Source organism: Cannabis sativa, chromosome 1, assembly GCF_029168945.1.
Source record: "Cannabis sativa cultivar Pink pepper isolate KNU-18-1 chromosome 1, ASM2916894v1, whole genome shotgun sequence".
Classification (NCBI taxonomy): Eukaryota; Viridiplantae; Streptophyta; class Magnoliopsida; order Rosales; family Cannabaceae; genus Cannabis; species Cannabis sativa.
The window spans coordinates 45,265,505-45,284,009 of record NC_083601.1 but is presented as its reverse complement, the minus strand read 5'-3'; the positions used below and the strand labels follow the sequence as shown (position 1 = coordinate 45,284,009).

Genomic DNA, 18,505 nt, shown 5'->3' with positions numbered 1-18,505 from the left:
TTAATGTTTAAATGCTATCCTTCTCTTGAAGTGAATGACAGATTATGAATTAACCTAGCTCTTTTCAAATCTTCTAGGTTCTAAATCTCATGCTCTCTAATTAATCTCTTAATTAAACCAACATGAAATCAGCATTAAGCAATAATCTAAATGTCACAAAGGCTATGTAAATACTTTCGTTTCACATCAAAACCTAGACTATCCAATTTTAGCATTCTCAATTCTCACTTTTCGCATTTTTGAATTGAGATCATAAAACATGTAAAAGGTGATCAATCTTGCACATGGAAATTAAACACAAATATGAATAGTATTCACAATCAAGATGGAGGAATGACAATTAATCATTAACTAGGAAAAACTTAAACAACATTCATCATTCTCCCTAAATAGGAGTTTAGTTCAAAACATCCATAATCAAATCCATAATTAACATTGAAATAGAAAAGAACATAGAAAAATTAAAGAGACGAGAAAGAACTAGTTGAAGCAATTGATCCGGGTCGCCACAAGCCGCTCTTCTAGCCTCCTTCTTTGTTTCTAGGGTTCCAATTCTGAAAAAATCCCTAATTTTCACGAACCCTCACTATTTAAACCAATTCTCATCTTTAAAATTCGTGAAATTACGAAACTGCCCAAAAATCCCGTCACGGGGGTCCCCGTCGCGATCGGCGAAGCCCCGTCGCGACGGGGTTAAACTTAGAAACTTCGAGATCCTCTCGCCGGTTCCGTCGCGATCGGCATGTTCCCGCCGCGACGGCATGTTCCCGCCGCGGCGGCATGTTCCCAGCCGCGGCGGCATGTTCCGTCACGGCTTGGAACGAGCGACGGCTCCTGAAACTTTGGTTTTTCTTCTCGATTCTTTCACCACTTTTCCTCAATTCTTGTACATACTTTCTTTAAACACCCAAGGACCTGAAACAAAAGAATCAAGCGTAATATAGCCCTAAAACTAGAAACAAAGAGTGAAAACTAACCGAAAATATGACCCGAAACTTAGACTAATTTTAGCCTAACAATTACGTTTCCTAATAAAGTTAACAAAATAAATCACAACTATTCTATTTCTAAAAAATTTTAGTAAACAACATATTACAAATATTGATTCCGATTATTTTTCATTTATTCTGTTACATTTCTCCATTAATTTATTCCGATTCTGATTACTGTATAGTAAACGTGCCATCAACTCTCAGCCAAAAAATAATTTGTAATACTACAAATCCTAATTTTTTATATTCATTTTTCTAATCCTCACTTTAAAAAGTCGGCTCTCTTTAAAATCCATTTAGATAATTTAATTTAGTCACTTTTAAAAAATTTGCTAAATAATTCCAAGTTAATGACAATATCTATAATAATTAGACTTTTTAATTTAATTTAATTTTTAAGAGAGAGAAACTGAAAGAAGTGATTGGATTATAATTAAATGAGAGAGAGAGAGCGAGAGAGAGAGAGAGAGAGAGAGAAGGGATATATGTAATTGTAAATGACAAGGGAGAAATGACACCAACCAAGGCACACTGTCCGTAGAAGCTTAGGTGGGAATGACCAAACGAAACAAATAACCCCAAATCTCATCCAGAAACAAACACCCATCTCTCTCTTTGTACCCTCCATCACTCTGGACCGTCTGGTAGAGCTATACTCTTTCTCTCTCTCTCTCTGCTCTGGATGAGAGAGGAGGAGTCGTGTTTTGATTGAGGTGTGTTTGGGTTGAGCATTCTTTCTCGATTCTTCGAAATTTTTGTTCTTGTGTGAAGCTGTAGCCGTGAAAATGAGGAGAATGGTGCTGAGCTTCACCACGTCTATTGAAGCTCTCAATTGGTGGGATGAGATCAATGAATCGGTTCAGTGGCAAGACGGCATCTTCTACTTTCTCTGCGCTGCTTATGCGCTAGTTTCCACCGTTGCTCTGGTCACTCTCTCTCTCTCTCTAGAATTTTCACTTGTGTGTTTGGTAAAATAGCTCTATAGTTCACTTTCCTGCTCTGTATTATTAGCTCATTATTAATTTTGGATCCCAGTTGTGAAAGTGGTAAGCTTGGAAAGTCTCCCCTTAGTTCTTTTCTATTTGTATAATTTTTCAAAAAAAAAAAAACACTGTAATCACTCAGTTTTAGCGCGCGATTAGGGTGTTTTAGAATCTGCACTCGTCAACTTCTGTTTAGTATAACAAAGCTAGTTACTTGTTCATTTAAAAAATAAATAGTTAAAAATGAAACTTTTATAGAAAGTTTGAAAGTATTGGGGCTAATTACTAGTAATATATGTTGCTATAATAATTTTGTTCTCACAAGAAGAAGAAGAAAATTGTGGCTGAAGATCTGTGCTTATGGTGTGCAGGTTCAATTGATAAGGATTGAATTGAGAGTGCCTGAATATGGTTGGACAACCCAGAAGGTTTTCCATCTTATGAATTTCATTGTTAATGGAGGTTAGTGTTGCAGCCTTTCTAAAATAATTTTCAGTTTTTTCAATTTATGTCATCTAATTGTTGGATTACTCTTTTTTTTATTTTCGGTGTTGGGGGCAGTACGTGCAATTGTGTTTGGATTTCACAAGCAAGTATTTCTTTTGCATCCAAAGGTTAGTCATTTCATTCTGTAGAAATGATTAGTTGCTTTTGCAAAGTAAGTAATAAGTCAATCTATTTTTTCTCTACTTTACAAAAGAAGGGCATTTCAGAATACGCTACCTTTCTCTTTGCCGTGCTTTATCACATGCTTCCTTAGATTTAACTGTCATTAGAATATATTGAGTTAGTGTACATCGCCAAATTAACTTTTTTCTTTGCTCTAGCATCATTAACAATCTTGACTGCTATAAATTAATCATTTCTCTTGGTTTTTTTTATATTTTTAAGCAAAACTACAATCTGTACTCAAGAAATGAATTTTGCTACTTTATGTCTAACATTAATGGAGAAATAAAATTGCCTTTCATGATGAATATACTAAGTATAGTAGCTGTATCTCAAATCAGGTGCTAACGTTGGTGGTATTGGATCTTCCGGGACTGCTCTTCTTCACTACTTACACTCTTCTTGTCCTGTTTTGGGCAGAGATATATCACCAGGCAAGTGCATGTTCTAAGCTCTTTATTCCTTACTTGTGTGTTGATAGTGAAGGTGTTAATTGTCATTTTGTCATGTGTGAAGCCTGAGTCCTGGTGATATATAACTAATGTTTTTATTTTCCTTTGTATTCCAACCAACGAACAGGCAAGAAGTTTACCAACAGATAAGCTCAGGATTTTTTATGTTGCAGTCAATTGTTTGATGTATGTTATACAGGTCAGTTCCATCTCTATGTTCTTTCAGAATGCATAATTTTTATTAATTTAGTAATTAGTTGGTTCTTTGGTTCTTCATTTAAATTTGTTCTTTAAGTATATACTGTTTTCAATTATCCATTAGTACATTAGATAGCATTTTCAAATGGTTTTTGGAGATTATGAGAGGCAAGGTTTGAAGGTTATAATACAAGTTGTCCATGTCATCCGAAATTATACATACAACAGCTGGCTCCCTCGTACATACTAATTTCTTTTGATCGCATATTTCTTTATCCTTGTAAATGACATGCTTTATCTTCATGTTCTTTAATGAATAAAAAAGAGATGAAGGATAATGGGGGAAACTAAGAATTCTCTGATAGTGCTAGCAGTTTTATAAGATGACTGGTATATATATGTTTGTTAATCCTTGTGGCTGGAAGAAGAGTAAAAAAAAATGTGGTTGCCCAAACAACCGCTGATGGAACCTTTCTGGGATGTCCCTTTGTGGTAGTTTATTATTGAATCTTATTTTTTTTGTGTGTGTGGATTGTAGAGTTTGCAATTAGCTCAATATTATAGCTGAGCTGTTCACACACCGATCCTCTTTCCAACCACAAACTAAAGTTTTTCTTCCGCTGTTTAGAAACATCTTTTTACCTTATTACTCTAGAATCATATCTAAATGAAGGCAAACTCCAGGTGGGCATTTGGATAATCATCTGGTTTAATGACAACAGTACTGTGGAATTTGTGGGAAAGATTTTTATTGCAGGTCAGAAATTGAATCTATTTATTTGTGAATTAATTTCAGAAATTACATTCCTGGTATTGAGATTTCACATTTCCATTAATTAGTAAGAACATTATTATACCCATTGTTGGTATCTGACTTTTTTCTTTCTTTCTTTCTCTTCATCCAGTTATATCCTTTTTAGCTGCATTAGGGTTCTTGCTTTATGGAGGAAGGTGAGTGTTCTTCATTAGATTTCACAATTGTTTATTTTGTGCGTCTCTTCATCTTCTCACCGCTTATTGTACATCACCTCCAGATTATTTTTCATGTTAAGACGCTTCCCCATAGAATCCAAAGGGAGAAGAAAGAAGCTTCACGAGGTTTGTGCCTTCCCTTTACTATTTAACTGACATTTTTTTGGGCGTGGTTGCTTGCTATTTCCTCATAAGGTTTTTGCTTAATGTCACAGGTCGGTTCTGTCACAGCCATATGTTTCACCTGCTTCCTCATAAGATGTGTTGTGGTAATGATTATACTGTTATCTGCATTCATTACTAAAAAACGAAACATTTTGTCTGTGACTTTCTTGTCATTGTTACTTTTGTTTGTTTGCGTCCTTGGGCGGTGCTGCCTTTTCCAATGATGCATAGGATTACATAATTATTATTTTTGACTTGATTCTAAATTTTAGGTTGTATTGTCTGCCTTTGATGTTGATGCCTCACTTGATGTTTTGGATCATCCAGTTTTGAATTTGATCTACTACGTGGTATATTTTCTCCCAACCTTGGAATGTTACCACATGTTTTTCAGCTGTTTATAAAAAATCTAATCATGTTGTTTTGTCCTAACTGAACATTGGAAATGTCTGATTGATCCAATAACAGCTGGTTGAGATCTTCCCTTCAGCTCTAGTCCTTTACATCTTGCGTAAATTGCCCCCGAAGCGAGTGTCAGCACAGTATCACTCAATCCAGTAGGCAAGTGTATCAACTTCTGTTCTGAACCTTATTCATGCTCCCCCGAATATCATTTTTTGTTTTGGTGTGGGAGTTGAAAACTTTCTAAGAGAAGCAATAGACAGGTTTGAGAAATGAGGTGTCGTATTCGGGTATGACTCGCTTTGCCAGAAAAGTTTTCTGAGAAGTTTAATGCACAGCTTGCGAGAGTGAGAATGATATTTGTTTATTTGATTCGATTAAGGATTATATTAACAGTAAGCAGTGTATTTTTGAACGTGTTACAAAATGAAATTTTCCTGTAAACTAGGTGACTTTTCTGTCCATCTCGAGTCTTTCTTAAAACCCATCGATTGATATAATACATAATATGTACTAAGCCTCTTTAGGCTTTTCTATTGTAAATATTTGTTCTTATAGCACTCTCAAATCTCACATGGGGTTAAAATAGTTCAATAACAAAATCTATAAATGTAGAACTACATTACCAACTATGTAGTTCTAAAAGATTTAAAATTATGAATAAGCTCTAAAGAATTTAAACTGTAAACATCAACTAGAGGATGAAATTTGTAAAACAAAGTTTTAGGCAAGAATAAGGTACTATTGCAATAAAAACAACTACCACTGACGACAAATAACAAATATTTATATAAAAGATGAAACTGTTTACAAACTCTTAACAAAAACAACGAAACAAGAAAACCCAAACCATAAGAAAAACCATTAACAATAACATATTATCAAAACTGGAACTAAATTGTAAAAGATGAGGATAGATTATTATTTATTCAAGCTTGCAAATAATACTGCATTTCATAAATGCTGTCATTTCACACGTTCCAAACTGTGTAACTCAATGTTCCAAACCAACCTTCATAATTTCTCCATTTCAACAATAAGTTATATTTCTATATGAACTTGAAGACTAGGACCAGATAATATATAGGGAGCATTGATATTAGTAATTTATTATTGGATGCTTACCAATGCACCCCAATCAGTTTTAGTATTGTTGCTCAATTTATTAATTGCTACGCAAGTATACGCAATCAAGTAGTAAACTCACACAGGTGAGGTCGAACCACAGGGAATTGGACTAATTACTACTAAATTATACTATTGATTCTATCTGGCAAAAGAATGCTTTAAATAAGACGATTTAGAAAATTAAAAATAACAAAGGAAGATTAATCAAGATAAGAAAATAGGGAGACGAATCCTGTTGTTAAGTTACCAATGTTTATGTCTAATTGCTATCCTTCTCTTGAAGTGAATGACAGATTATGAATTAACCTAGCTCTTTTCAGATCTTCTAGGTTCTAAATCTCATGCTCTCTAATTAATCTCTTAATTAAACTAACATGAAATCAGCATTAAGCAATAATCTAAATGTCACAAAGGCTATGTAAATACTTTCGTTTCACATCAAAACCTAGACTATCCAATTTTAGCATTCTCAATTCTCACTTTTCAGATTTCGAATTGAGATCATAAAACATGTAAAAGGTGATCAATCTTGCACATGGAAATTAAACACAAATATGAATAGTATTCACAATCAAGATGGAGGAATGACAATTAATCATTAACTAGGAAAAACTTAAACAACATTCATCATTCTCCCTAAATAGGAGTTTAGTTCAAAACATCCATAATCAAATCCATAATTAACATTGAAATAGAAAAGAACATAGAAAAATTAAAGAGAAGAGAAAGAACTAGTTGAAGCAATTGATCCGGGTCGCCACAAGCCGCTCTTCTAGCCTCCTCCTTTGTTTCTAGGGTTCCAATTCTGAATAATCCCTAATTTTCACGAACCCTCACTATTTAAACCAATTCTCATCTTTAAAATTCGTGAAATTACGAAACTGCCCAAAAATCCCGTCACTGGGTGCCCGTCGCGACTGGCAAAGCCCCAGTCGCGACTGGGTTAAGCAGTTTAGTCTCAAAATTCTCTCTGCCTGTTCCAGTCGCGACTGGCAAAGCCCCAGTCGCGACTGGGGTGCAGTTCGAATTCTTGGAGATGTCTCTGCCAAGTCCCGTCGCGACTGGCAAATTCCTAGTCGCGGCCCCAGGCAGCAGCGACACAAATTTTGGATTTTCTTCTCGATTCTTTCGCCATTTCGCCTCAATTCTTGTACATACTTTCTTTAAATGCCCGAGGACCTGAAACAAGAGAATCAAGCGTAATATAGCCCTAAAACTAGAAACAAAGAGTGAAAACTAACCGAAATATGACCCGAATCTTAGACTAATTTTAGCCTAACAAATTCCCCCAAACTAGACTCTTACTCGCCCTCGAGTAAGATAAAAAAAACTAACCACTAACTACTAACTACGCTATCAGATAATCATAATACTACTGCCTCATGTGTTGTTCTCTTCCATTGCGCAAACTAGAATTTCAATTCTACCAACTCTAACAATTAATTTAGATGCTCAGTTTATAACACTATGTATATCTGCAGAAATTTATTCAAATGTGAAACATTGTTATAAAAGTTTTACTCTTTCCAACAGTTCCACAGCCTGATAACTCATAAGCTTGCATGCTTACCTTTCTCCACTAATGTTGACACTATTCTTTGGAATCATTAGGTCTTTTCAAGGCTTTAGATAATATGGCTCAGATATTCAGGGATAGGCAAAAGTCAATTTTGGCTCAAGATATCATAAGCACACAAACAGAACCCACAAGCTTCTTACTTTTCTTTTTCTAAGATCTCATAATATTCCCTGAATTTACCAAGATTGATAGAAGACATCTCTATTATTTTTCAACATCACTGAAATTTTTTCTTCTTTTTTTTTTTCACACATATTTTTACTTTTTATTGTGTTTTTTTTTTCATATTTCATTTTTTTTCAGTGACATTGAATTACACAATTTTCCTCTTCTCAATCTTACAAGTTTTTTCTCCCTCTCACTATTTCCTCACACTAAATGTTTCTCCTCCCCCAAACTAATTATGTAACTTATGATATCATGGATAACATGGTGAAGAAAAATTAATAGTGTGGTTGCAATTTTTTTTTTTTTCACAAATCAATGGGTGAAAAACATAACAGGTTTAGGCTCAAAAGGTTAACTAGGGATACACATTATTACGGTAGGCTTGAAAGGCTCAAACTATCCAACAAATGCCTAAGTCATATTCCAATTGAACACTATCAAGGATTTCGTCTCAAAAGAATAAACATGCAAGTTTTAAGCTATCCTGTCAATCTTACCACAAACCATCGTAAAACAATTATAACAATTTTCACAGATTGAGTATTTGCAGATAAACACAGGTTTCTCAGCATCCAAACTAATCCAAAGAGTTAACAGAATCAAGCACACAGTTATTTTACAATTTCAGATCACATCACACTAATCAGCAGTATACAATTATCGTCAAGCTTATTGCCATCCTTAACTAAAATAGAAAAAAAACTAACACAGAAAATTAAAGTGCAGAAAATAAAATTTTTAATCTCTCCCCCCAAACTAAATATGACATTGTCCCCAATGTGTTAAAATAAAATTGTGGTTGAGAGATACTTACCTGCGCACCACATCAACAAGCGGTTGACGCCCGTAATAAGCGTCATGCAAGACAAATTGAAAATTATTGTTGTACTCGCCTTCAAGCTTGGCAAGCGATGAGTTTGAACAAAAGTCAGCACCAACAACATAAAACTTTGGATGATGTGCTTGGGGAGAAGCCTTTGGTAACTCGAAGAGAATACAATATGGAGAATGCGGCATTAGTGGAAAATAAGGGTCCATTGGTGGTTCATAATATAGTGGTGTTGACAACCTCAAATCAACAACTACAAGTGATTCTTCTACCACCAATGGCACCTCTTTCTTGCTTTTCTCAAATAACCTCTCAATTGGTTGTTCAGTTTCCTCACGACCATCCACATCCTTGACTGTGATTTGATCTTCAATAATTTCATCATTGAGGATGGATGTTTCTTCATTCACCAAATTGAGATCATCATTTGTTGAGCAAGCATCCAATGTATCCAAATTTTCAATCACTTCAAAGGATTCTTTCTCTTCAATTCTAGGCTCAGTCTCTTCTATGTATTCATCTGATGGTGCTTCTACTGTATTCAAACAACTCTCATAACTTTCGTTATTTGAGTTATTATCCTTAAAACTCTTTGAATCCTGCGCCATTAAATTATCACATAGAGCTTTTACCATGTCCGCCAATCGATTAATCTCTTTTGGAAGTGATAGTATATCCTCCTCTTCTTCAATTGGTTGGGGTGGGTTTGGATAATAAGGAGGGTATTGATGACTCCAACCTTGAAGTGATGGATTCCAATGCCAATCATAATCAAAATCTGCCATATCATTCAACAGATTTATTGTTTCATGGCCTCTCCTTAACAAAGGCTCTCCAGTAACCTCTGCTCCATAATCCACCCAAATTTTTGTTTCATCATCAAGTCCATTATAAAAGAGCCACGTAAAACATCCACTTGAGAAAGTGGGATAACATCTCTCTCCAAGCTCTTTAAATCTCCTCCAAGCAGAATAGAATGATTCATTGTGTTGTTGGGCAAAATCCTCAAGATATAGCATCTGGATTTACCTTGCAGGTCAAACTCATAAGTACAACATTAGTAAAATTAAAAAAAAAATAAAACTAATTAGTAATTAAAAGATAATAATTTGAAACAACAAAATTAATACTAAAACTAAAAAGAAAAACCAAATTAGAAAAAAATTTAATTTTTAATAATATTACAAAATTTAATCTAAAAGAAACAGATTAGAAATAAGCAAAAAGAATTAACCAAAGTAGAAGTTAGTATAATTTTATGTAATATCAATCTTTATACAATTCCCCGGCAACAGCGCCAAAAACTTGTTGCTCAATTTATTAATTGCTACGCAAGTATACGCAATCAAGTAGTAAACTCACACAGGTGAGGTCGAACCACAGGGAATTGGACTAATTACTACTAAATTATACTATTGATTCTATCTGGCAAAAGAATGCTTTAAATAAGACGATTTAGAAAATTAAAAATAACAAAGGAAGATTAATCAAGATAAGAAAATAGGGAGACGAATCCTGTTGTTAAGTTACCAATGTTTATGTCTAATTGCTATCCTTCTCTTGAAGTGAATGACAGATTATGAATTAACCTAGCTCTTTTCAGATCTTCTAGGTTCTAAATCTCATGCTCTCTAATTAATCTCTTAATTAAACTAACATGAAATCAGCATTAAGCAATAATCTAAATGTCACAAAGGCTATGTAAATACTTTCGTTTCACATCAAAACCTAGACTATCCAATTTTAGCATTCTCAATTCTCACTTTTCAGATTTCGAATTGAGATCATAAAACATGTAAAAGGTGATCAATCTTGCACATGGAAATTAAACACAAATATGAATAGTATTCACAATCAAGATGGAGGAATGACAATTAATCATTAACTAGGAAAAACTTAAACAACATTCATCATTCTCCCTAAATAGGAGTTTAGTTCAAAACATCCATAATCAAATCCATAATTAACATTGAAATAGAAAAGAACATAGAAAAATTAAAGAGAAGAGAAAGAACTAGTTGAAGCAATTGATCCGGGTCGCCACAAGCCGCTCTTCTAGCCTCCTCCTTTGTTTACAGGGTTCCAATTACGAATAATCCCTAATTTTCACGAACCCTCACTATTTAAACCAATTCTCATCTTTAAAATTCGTGAAATTACGAGCGCCCAAAAATCCCGTCCTTTGGGTGCCGTCGCGATCGGCAAAGCCCCGATCGCGGCCAGGTTAACGAGTTTAGTCTCAAAATTCTCTGCTGTTCCGGTCGCGGCGCGTGCAAAGCCCCGATCGCGGCGGGGTGCGGTCGAATTCTTGGAGATGTCTCTGCCAAGTCCCGTCGCGGCCGGCAAATTCCTAGTCGCGGCCCAGGAACCTGGCAGCGACACAAATTTTGGATTTTCTTCTCGATTCTTTCGCCATTTCGCCTCAATTCTTGTACATACTTTCTTTAAATGCCCGAGGACCTGAAACAAGAGAATCAAGCGTAATATAGCCCTAAAACTAGAAACAAAGAGTGAAAACTAACCGAAATATGACCCGAATCTTAGACTAATTTTAGCCTAACAAATTCCCCCAAACTAGACTCTTACTCGCCCTCGAGTAAGATAAAAAAAACTAACCACTAACTACTAACTACGCTATCAGATAATCATAATACTACTGCCTCATGTGTTGTTCTCTTCCATTGCGCAAACTAGAATTTCAATTCTACCAACTCTAACAATTAATTTAGATGCTCAGTTTATAACACTATGTATATCTGCAGAAATTTATTCAAATGTGAAACATTGTTATAAAAGTTTTACTCTTTCCAACAGTTCCACAGCCTGATAACTCATAAGCTTGCATGCTTACCTTTCTCCACTAATGTTGACACTATTCTTTGGAATCATTAGGTCTTTTCAAGGCTTTAGATAATATGGCTCAGATATTCAGGGATAGGCAAAAGTCAATTTTGGCTCAAGATATCATAAGCACACAAACAGAACCCACAAGCTTCTTACTTTTCTTTTTCTAAGATCTCATAATATTCCCTGAATTTACCAAGATTGATAGAAGACATCTCTATTATTTTTCAACATCACTGAAATTTTTTCTTCTTTTTTTTTTTCACACATATTTTTACTTTTTATTGTGTTTTTTTTTTCATATTTCATTTTTTTTCAGTGACATTGAATTACACAATTTTCCTCTTCTCAATCTTACAAGTTTTTTCTCCCTCTCACTATTTCCTCACACTAAATGTTTCTCCTCCCCCAAACTAATTATGTAACTTATGATATCATGGATAACATGGTGAAGAAAAATTAATAGTGTGGTTGCAATTTTTTTTTTTTCACAAATCAATGGGTGAAAAACATAACAGGTTTAGGCTCAAAAGGTTAACTAGGGATACACATTATTACGGTAGGCTTGAAAGGCTCAAACTATCCAACAAATGCCTAAGTCATATTCCAATTGAACACTATCAAGGATTTCGTCTCAAAAGAATAAACATGCAAGTTTTAAGCTATCCTGTCAATCTTACCACAAACCATCGTAAAACAATTATAACAATTTTCACAGATTGAGTATTTGCAGATAAACACAGGTTTCTCAGCATCCAAACTAATCCAAAGAGTTAACAGAATCAAGCACACAGTTATTTTACAATTTCAGATCACATCACACTAATCAGCAGTATACAATTATCGTCAAGCTTATTGCCATCCTTAACTAAAATAGAAAAAAAACTAACACAGAAAATTAAAGTGCAGAAAATAAAATTTTTAATCTCTCCCCCCAAACTAAATATGACATTGTCCCCAATGTGTTAAAATAAAATTGTGGTTGAGAGATACTTACCTGCGCACCACATCAACAAGCGGTTGACGCCCGTAATAAGCGTCATGCAAGACAAATTGAAAATTATTGTTGTACTCGCCTTCAAGCTTGGCAAGCGATGAGTTTGAACAAAAGTCAGCACCAACAACATAAAACTTTGGATGATGTGCTTGGGGAGAAGCCTTTGGTAACTCGAAGAGAATACAATATGGAGAATGCGGCATTAGTGGAAAATAAGGGTCCATTGGTGGTTCATAATATAGTGGTGTTGACAACCTCAAATCAACAACTACAAGTGATTCTTCTACCACCAATGGCACCTCTTTCTTGCTTTTCTCAAATAACCTCTCAATTGGTTGTTCAGTTTCCTCACGACCATCCACATCCTTGACTGTGATTTGATCTTCAATAATTTCATCATTGAGGATGGATGTTTCTTCATTCACCAAATTGAGATCATCATTTGTTGAGCAAGCATCCAATGTATCCAAATTTTCAATCACTTCAAAGGATTCTTTCTCTTCAATTCTAGGCTCAGTCTCTTCTATGTATTCATCTGATGGTGCTTCTACTGTATTCAAACAACTCTCATAACTTTCGTTATTTGAGTTATTATCCTTAAAACTCTTTGAATCCTGCGCCATTAAATTATCACATAGAGCTTTTACCATGTCCGCCAATCGATTAATCTCTTTTGGAAGTGATAGTATATCCTCCTCTTCTTCAATTGGTTGGGGTGAGTTTGGATAATAAGGAGGGTATTGATGACTCCAACCTTGAAGTGATGGATTCCAATGCCAATCATAATCAAAATCTGCCATATCATTCAACAGATTTATTGTTTCATGGCCTCTCCTTAACAAAGGCTCTCCAGTAACCTCTGCTCCATAATCCACCCAAATTTTTGTTTCATCATCAAGTCCATTATAAAAGAGCCACGTAAAACATCCACTTGAGAAAGTGGGATAACATCTCTCTCCAAGCTCTTTAAATCTCCTCCAAGCAGAATAGAATGATTCATTGTGTTGTTGGGCAAAATCCTCAAGATATAGCATCTGGATTTACCTTGCAGGTCAAACTCATAAGTACAACATTAGTAAAATTAAAAAAAAAATAAAACTAATTAGTAATTAAAAGATAATAATTTGAAACAACAAAATTAATACTAAAACTAAAAAGAAAAACCAAATTAGAAAAAAATTTAATTTTTAATAATATTACAAAATTTAATCTAAAAGAAACAGATTAGAAATAAGCAAAAAGAATTAACCAAAGTAGAAGTTAGTATAATTTTATGTAATATCAATCTTTATACAATTCCCCGGCAACAGCGCCAAAAACTTGTTGCTCAATTTATTAATTGCTACGCAAGTATACGCAATCAAGTAGTAAACTCACACAGGTGAGGTCGAACCACAGGGAATTGGACTAATTACTACTAAATTATACTATTGATTCTATCTGGCAAAAGAATGCTTTAAATAAGACGATTTAGAAAATTAAAAATAACAAAGGAAGATTAATCAAGATAAGAAAATAGGGAGACGAATCCTGTTGTTAAGTTACCAATGTTTATGTCTAATTGCTATCCTTCTCTTGAAGTGAATGACAGATTATGAATTAACCTAGCTCTTTTCAGATCTTCTAGGTTCTAAATCTCATGCTCTCTAATTAATCTCTTAATTAAACTAACATGAAATCAGCATTAAGCAATAATCTAAATGTCACAAAGGCTATGTAAATACTTTCGTTTCACATCAAAACCTAGACTATCCAATTTTAGCATTCTCAATTCTCACTTTTCAGATTTCGAATTGAGATCATAAAACATGTAAAAGGTGATCAATCTTGCACATGGAAATTAAACACAAATATGAATAGTATTCACAATCAAGATGGAGGAATGACAATTAATCATTAACTAGGAAAAACTTAAACAACATTCATCATTCTCCCTAAATAGGAGTTTAGTTCAAAACATCCATAATCAAATCCATAATTAACATTGAAATAGAAAAGAACATAGAAAAATTAAAGAGAAGAGAAAGAACTAGTTGAAGCAATTGATCCGGGTCGCCACAAGCCGCTCTTCTAGCCTCCTCCTTTGTTTCTAGGGTTCCAATTCTGAATAATCCCTAATTTTCACGAACCCTCACTATTTAAACCAATTCTCATCTTTAAAATTCGTGAAATTACGAAACTGCCCAAAAATCCCGTCCTTTGGGTGCCGTCGTCGCGCGCAAAGCCCGCCGCGGCGGGTTGATTTAGTCTCAAAATTCTCTCTGCTGTTCCGGTCGCGGCAAAGCCCCGATCGCGGCGGGGTGCGGTCGAATTCTTGGAGATGTCTCTGCCAAGTCCGTCGCGGCGGCAAATTCTAGTCGCGGCCCCAGGCAGCGGCGACACAAATTTTGGATTTTCTTCTCGATTCTTTCGCCATTTCGCCTCAATTCTTGTACATACTTTCTTTAAATGCCCGAGGACCTGAAACAAGAGAATCAAGCGTAATATAGCCCTAAAACTAGAAACAAAGAGTGAAAACTAACCGAAATATGACCCGAATCTTAGACTAATTTTAGCCTAACAAGTATTTAAAAGAATTTTTAGTCTAATTTTTTGTATGATATTTTACGTTGTAGTTATTTAAGACATTCTATAAAATTTTGAAAAATTCGGAAAAATTTAACACACTGAAAACAAAGTTCAAATAATATCACTAACCAATCGTAGGGTATCACCTATCAAAAATGTTAGGCATCACTGATACCCAATAGCAATGCTCTAATAACCACCAAACATTTATCAAACCTGTAAATTTTTTAAAAACTCTTGATAGTTTGTAGTATCAATAACAGAATTCTTAATATTTCAATTTAGTGCTTGTTCAAAAAATGTGTTTTTAACAAAATAAATTATACAAAATTTTTTAAAAATTTACAAAATTAATATTATAACTATAACGAATATTTCAACATACATTTTTTAAGTAACACTCCTTTGTATAAAACACATTAATTGAAATTGACTGGCTGGCTTATTTGCATGAATCCTCATGATTCACTGACTTAGGTCTAATATTTAAGAAAAGAGAAATGTTAAAAGTCAGCCATGCTTAGCACCCTCTAACATGTGGATATTACTATTGATACAATTAAACATCGAATCTTATAAAATTTAATGTAATAATTTTTATCGAATATCCCTAACCAATCACAAAGCACTGCCACATAGCAATGCTAAACAGATTATAATTATGAATACAACGAAGTGGTGAACTGGCCGAAGCCTACTGCAGATTCACAACTACAACTGAGTACCTCTATCACACCATTTTCTTTTGTTTTCTCATTTCTTCCAATTGTCAGTTGAACAAAAAAATATAAAAAAAAAACCTTTGATGACAAATGGATAAATACTCATTTATAAAGAATGCACAAAAAAGTAGTAGTAGAAGAAGAAGAGGCAATTAGAAAATTGGAGTAGATTTCTATGTTACAAGGCCAACTACCATTCTTAATTGGCCCATGCTGTGGATTACTGCTATCAAATTCGTTTTTTTTTTTGTTTTTGCCTATAGGGCCTATTTAGTCATGGTGAAGGTCCTCAGCAGCAGGTGCTGCAAATCTAACATTTTCCGGCCGAGCAACAACCACTGCATCATCTGCGAATAGTGCTTTGATAAAGGATGGCGTCTTTAGTGGGTAACGACCAGTCATTTGCGGGTAAACATCTACAAGAAAGTAGTAAGCATGACCAGCAATCATTCCCTGAAATAAAACCACATTAGTTGATATTACATACAAGAAAATTGAAGATTATATTGGGGTATGTAAAGTAGAATTTTCATTGCTGTGTGGGGAATATCATTGATTAATAATGAGGATTAGGCTTCGTACATCTATAACAGATAATAAGTTGCTAAAAAGAGGTACAATACAACATCGAGGTCATGAAATTTTTAGCCTTTTTCCTATACTGATTGTGTATCACACTAATTCGAGTACGTACCAACATGTCAACCCAAGCACTGGCTCCAACAAGAACAGAAAATCCGAGAAGAACCTGGAAGACAGAAAGTGAAAACTACTGTCAACAAGATCAGATTCAGATAATTAACTAAAACAGTTGAGTACTATTACTATTAACTGACCCATGGTAAGTAAGCTGCTGTGAAAGTAAAGAGGCCCAAGAAACTCATATGAATAAAAGGATTTTGCTTGCTCCATACATAAACCTATAAGCAGAAAATGCAACCATATCAGAAACAACTGTATCATATGCAAGAAAATATGCCTATTTTCTGGAAAAAGAGGAATGACTAACCATCATAAAGGTAAGTGAGTTGCTAAGGAATATAATTTTTGCGAAGGACTCTGATAGATACGGTATCATTCCCCCAATAAGAACAATTCCAGTTAAGACAGAGGCACCGAACAAAAGCATGTAAAAGAAATCAGCAGTTCTTCCCCTGAAGGAGTTCTCTTCAAGAAGCTTGCAGTATCGAGCAAGAAAGAACATGTGGAACATAAAATCCAAGTCTGGCAATGCCACAATATAATTATGTTAAAAATAACAATGATCAACAATTAATTAACTTCAACACAAACTGTTTTTTTAGGAAACACATTCCACTAACTTTCACTAGAGTTACATAAATTTCCATTTTGCTTGGGTGAAAGGATATCTAACAGCGAGGAGTTTGTAGAAGAGAATTGACTAGCAAAGGTGTGCTATTACATAATCCCAATTAACAATAAACCTTTTCCATAATAAAATGTTAAGGAATAAACAAATACCCATTTTGCGAAAGTACAAGAAATTCGTGACGAGGCGCCAGAATTGATACTGCTTGACAACTAGTTTAGGATTCAGATACAAATTGTAAGGAGAGATTATCTGCAAATTTCAACACCAGAAAAATCATCCTTAGAATGAGTCCCGGAAAGCGATTATCAACCTTATAAACATCCAAAATTAAATCTTTTTTTTCCTAAATAGTATTGAACAAAAGAAAACCGATTGGAGGAGAATTTAAAGAAAAACCCAATATAAATCAGATGAAAACAAAAACAAATAAAATAAACAAGATTAACATTTTGAGCAGGAGAGTTAGAAACGAAGAAAGGGGAAAGAATCGAAAAAAGCAAAGAAAGAAAATTCAATCGATCAAGAAACATACATCGAGGGAGCAACCAATGGTTGTAACGATGGCCGCAGTAAGATATGAGCGAGTGATGATAGGCATCTGCTTGTACCATTCCTCCACTGCTTGAGCCATTGATTTTCGCCCAAATTTCGATCAGGGACGATTACAAGACAGAGGCTTTAGGTTTGGATTTGAACAAACAAACAATAAAAATGGATTTTAAGCTTCAGGATTTGGGTATAAGAGAAAGAAATGTGTTAAAACGATAGAGAAATGAAGAAGTCGAAGAACAAAATCTGAAAGAGGAACAGCAAAACAGCTATATGTGTGAGCTCTTGCCTTTGTTCGACGAAGCTATACATGACAAAGCCAGACGAATAAGAATGCGCGTGCCTTTCACGGACCAATTAAACGTTAACATTGTACCCGACAGGACAAGCTATTCCTTAAGGCCCAGCTATTGTACTTAATAAAGACGAGACGACTTGTAGTTGAGACATTTGGAACGGACCACTCAGAGCTTAGTTATATTGGGCCTAAACAATGGGCTTTCTTTACATAATTACACTTGTACGAAAAAATAAGGAAACTTTACAATTATATACCACAATATAAAATTTATGGGTAAATACTATTTTAGACCTTGTATTTTGCAAAAGTTACCGATTGGACCTTATATTTTGTTAAATGACAAAATACACTCTGTATTTTCCAAAATGGTAAAAATAGGACCTTGAGCTTAATTTTTGACAATTTTTTTTAATATAACTAACTTGAAGACAATTCCTAATAAGAATAGATACAAAACAGTTCTATCATAACACCTCTAGATGAGATTATTATTAAATTTTATTTTGACGAAAAATCAGTTCAAGATCCTATTTGTACCATTTTAGAAAAATACAAGATCCATTTTGTCATTTAGCATATTTTAAGATCTAATTAATATTTTTTACAAAATACAAACTCCAATTAATTTAGAGATATATTTTTTTAAATTTCCCT

At 34.3% G+C, this 18,505-nt stretch overlaps 2 protein-coding genes across 2 annotated transcripts; one reads left to right on the top strand and one right to left on the bottom strand.

Annotated features, from left to right (window-relative positions):
* The first annotated feature begins 1,481 nt into the window (after positions 1-1,481).
* Positions 1,482-5,393, top strand: LOC115707783 (tobamovirus multiplication protein 1). The gene is made up of 11 exons (XM_030635851.2): positions 1,482-1,918; positions 2,347-2,437; positions 2,537-2,589; positions 2,986-3,078; positions 3,224-3,295; positions 3,979-4,051; positions 4,200-4,245; positions 4,329-4,392; positions 4,482-4,535; positions 4,704-4,781; positions 4,900-5,393. The coding sequence occupies exons 1-11, from the start codon at positions 1,778-1,780 to the stop codon at positions 4,990-4,992; spliced, it is 858 nt and encodes a 285-aa protein (XP_030491711.2). The 5' UTR covers positions 1,482-1,777; the 3' UTR covers positions 4,993-5,393.
* A 10,103-nt stretch (positions 5,394-15,496) lies between these two features.
* Positions 15,497-17,895, bottom strand: LOC115707782 (derlin-2.2). The gene is made up of 6 exons (XM_030635849.2): positions 17,534-17,895; positions 17,151-17,250; positions 16,678-16,892; positions 16,505-16,588; positions 16,363-16,416; positions 15,497-16,121 (listed from the first exon to the last, which is right to left on the bottom strand). Exons 1-6 carry the CDS (start codon positions 17,630-17,632, stop codon positions 15,939-15,941), a joined length of 735 nt encoding a protein of 244 aa, XP_030491709.1. The 5' UTR covers positions 17,633-17,895; the 3' UTR covers positions 15,497-15,938.
* Positions 17,896-18,505: the final 610 nt, after the last annotated feature.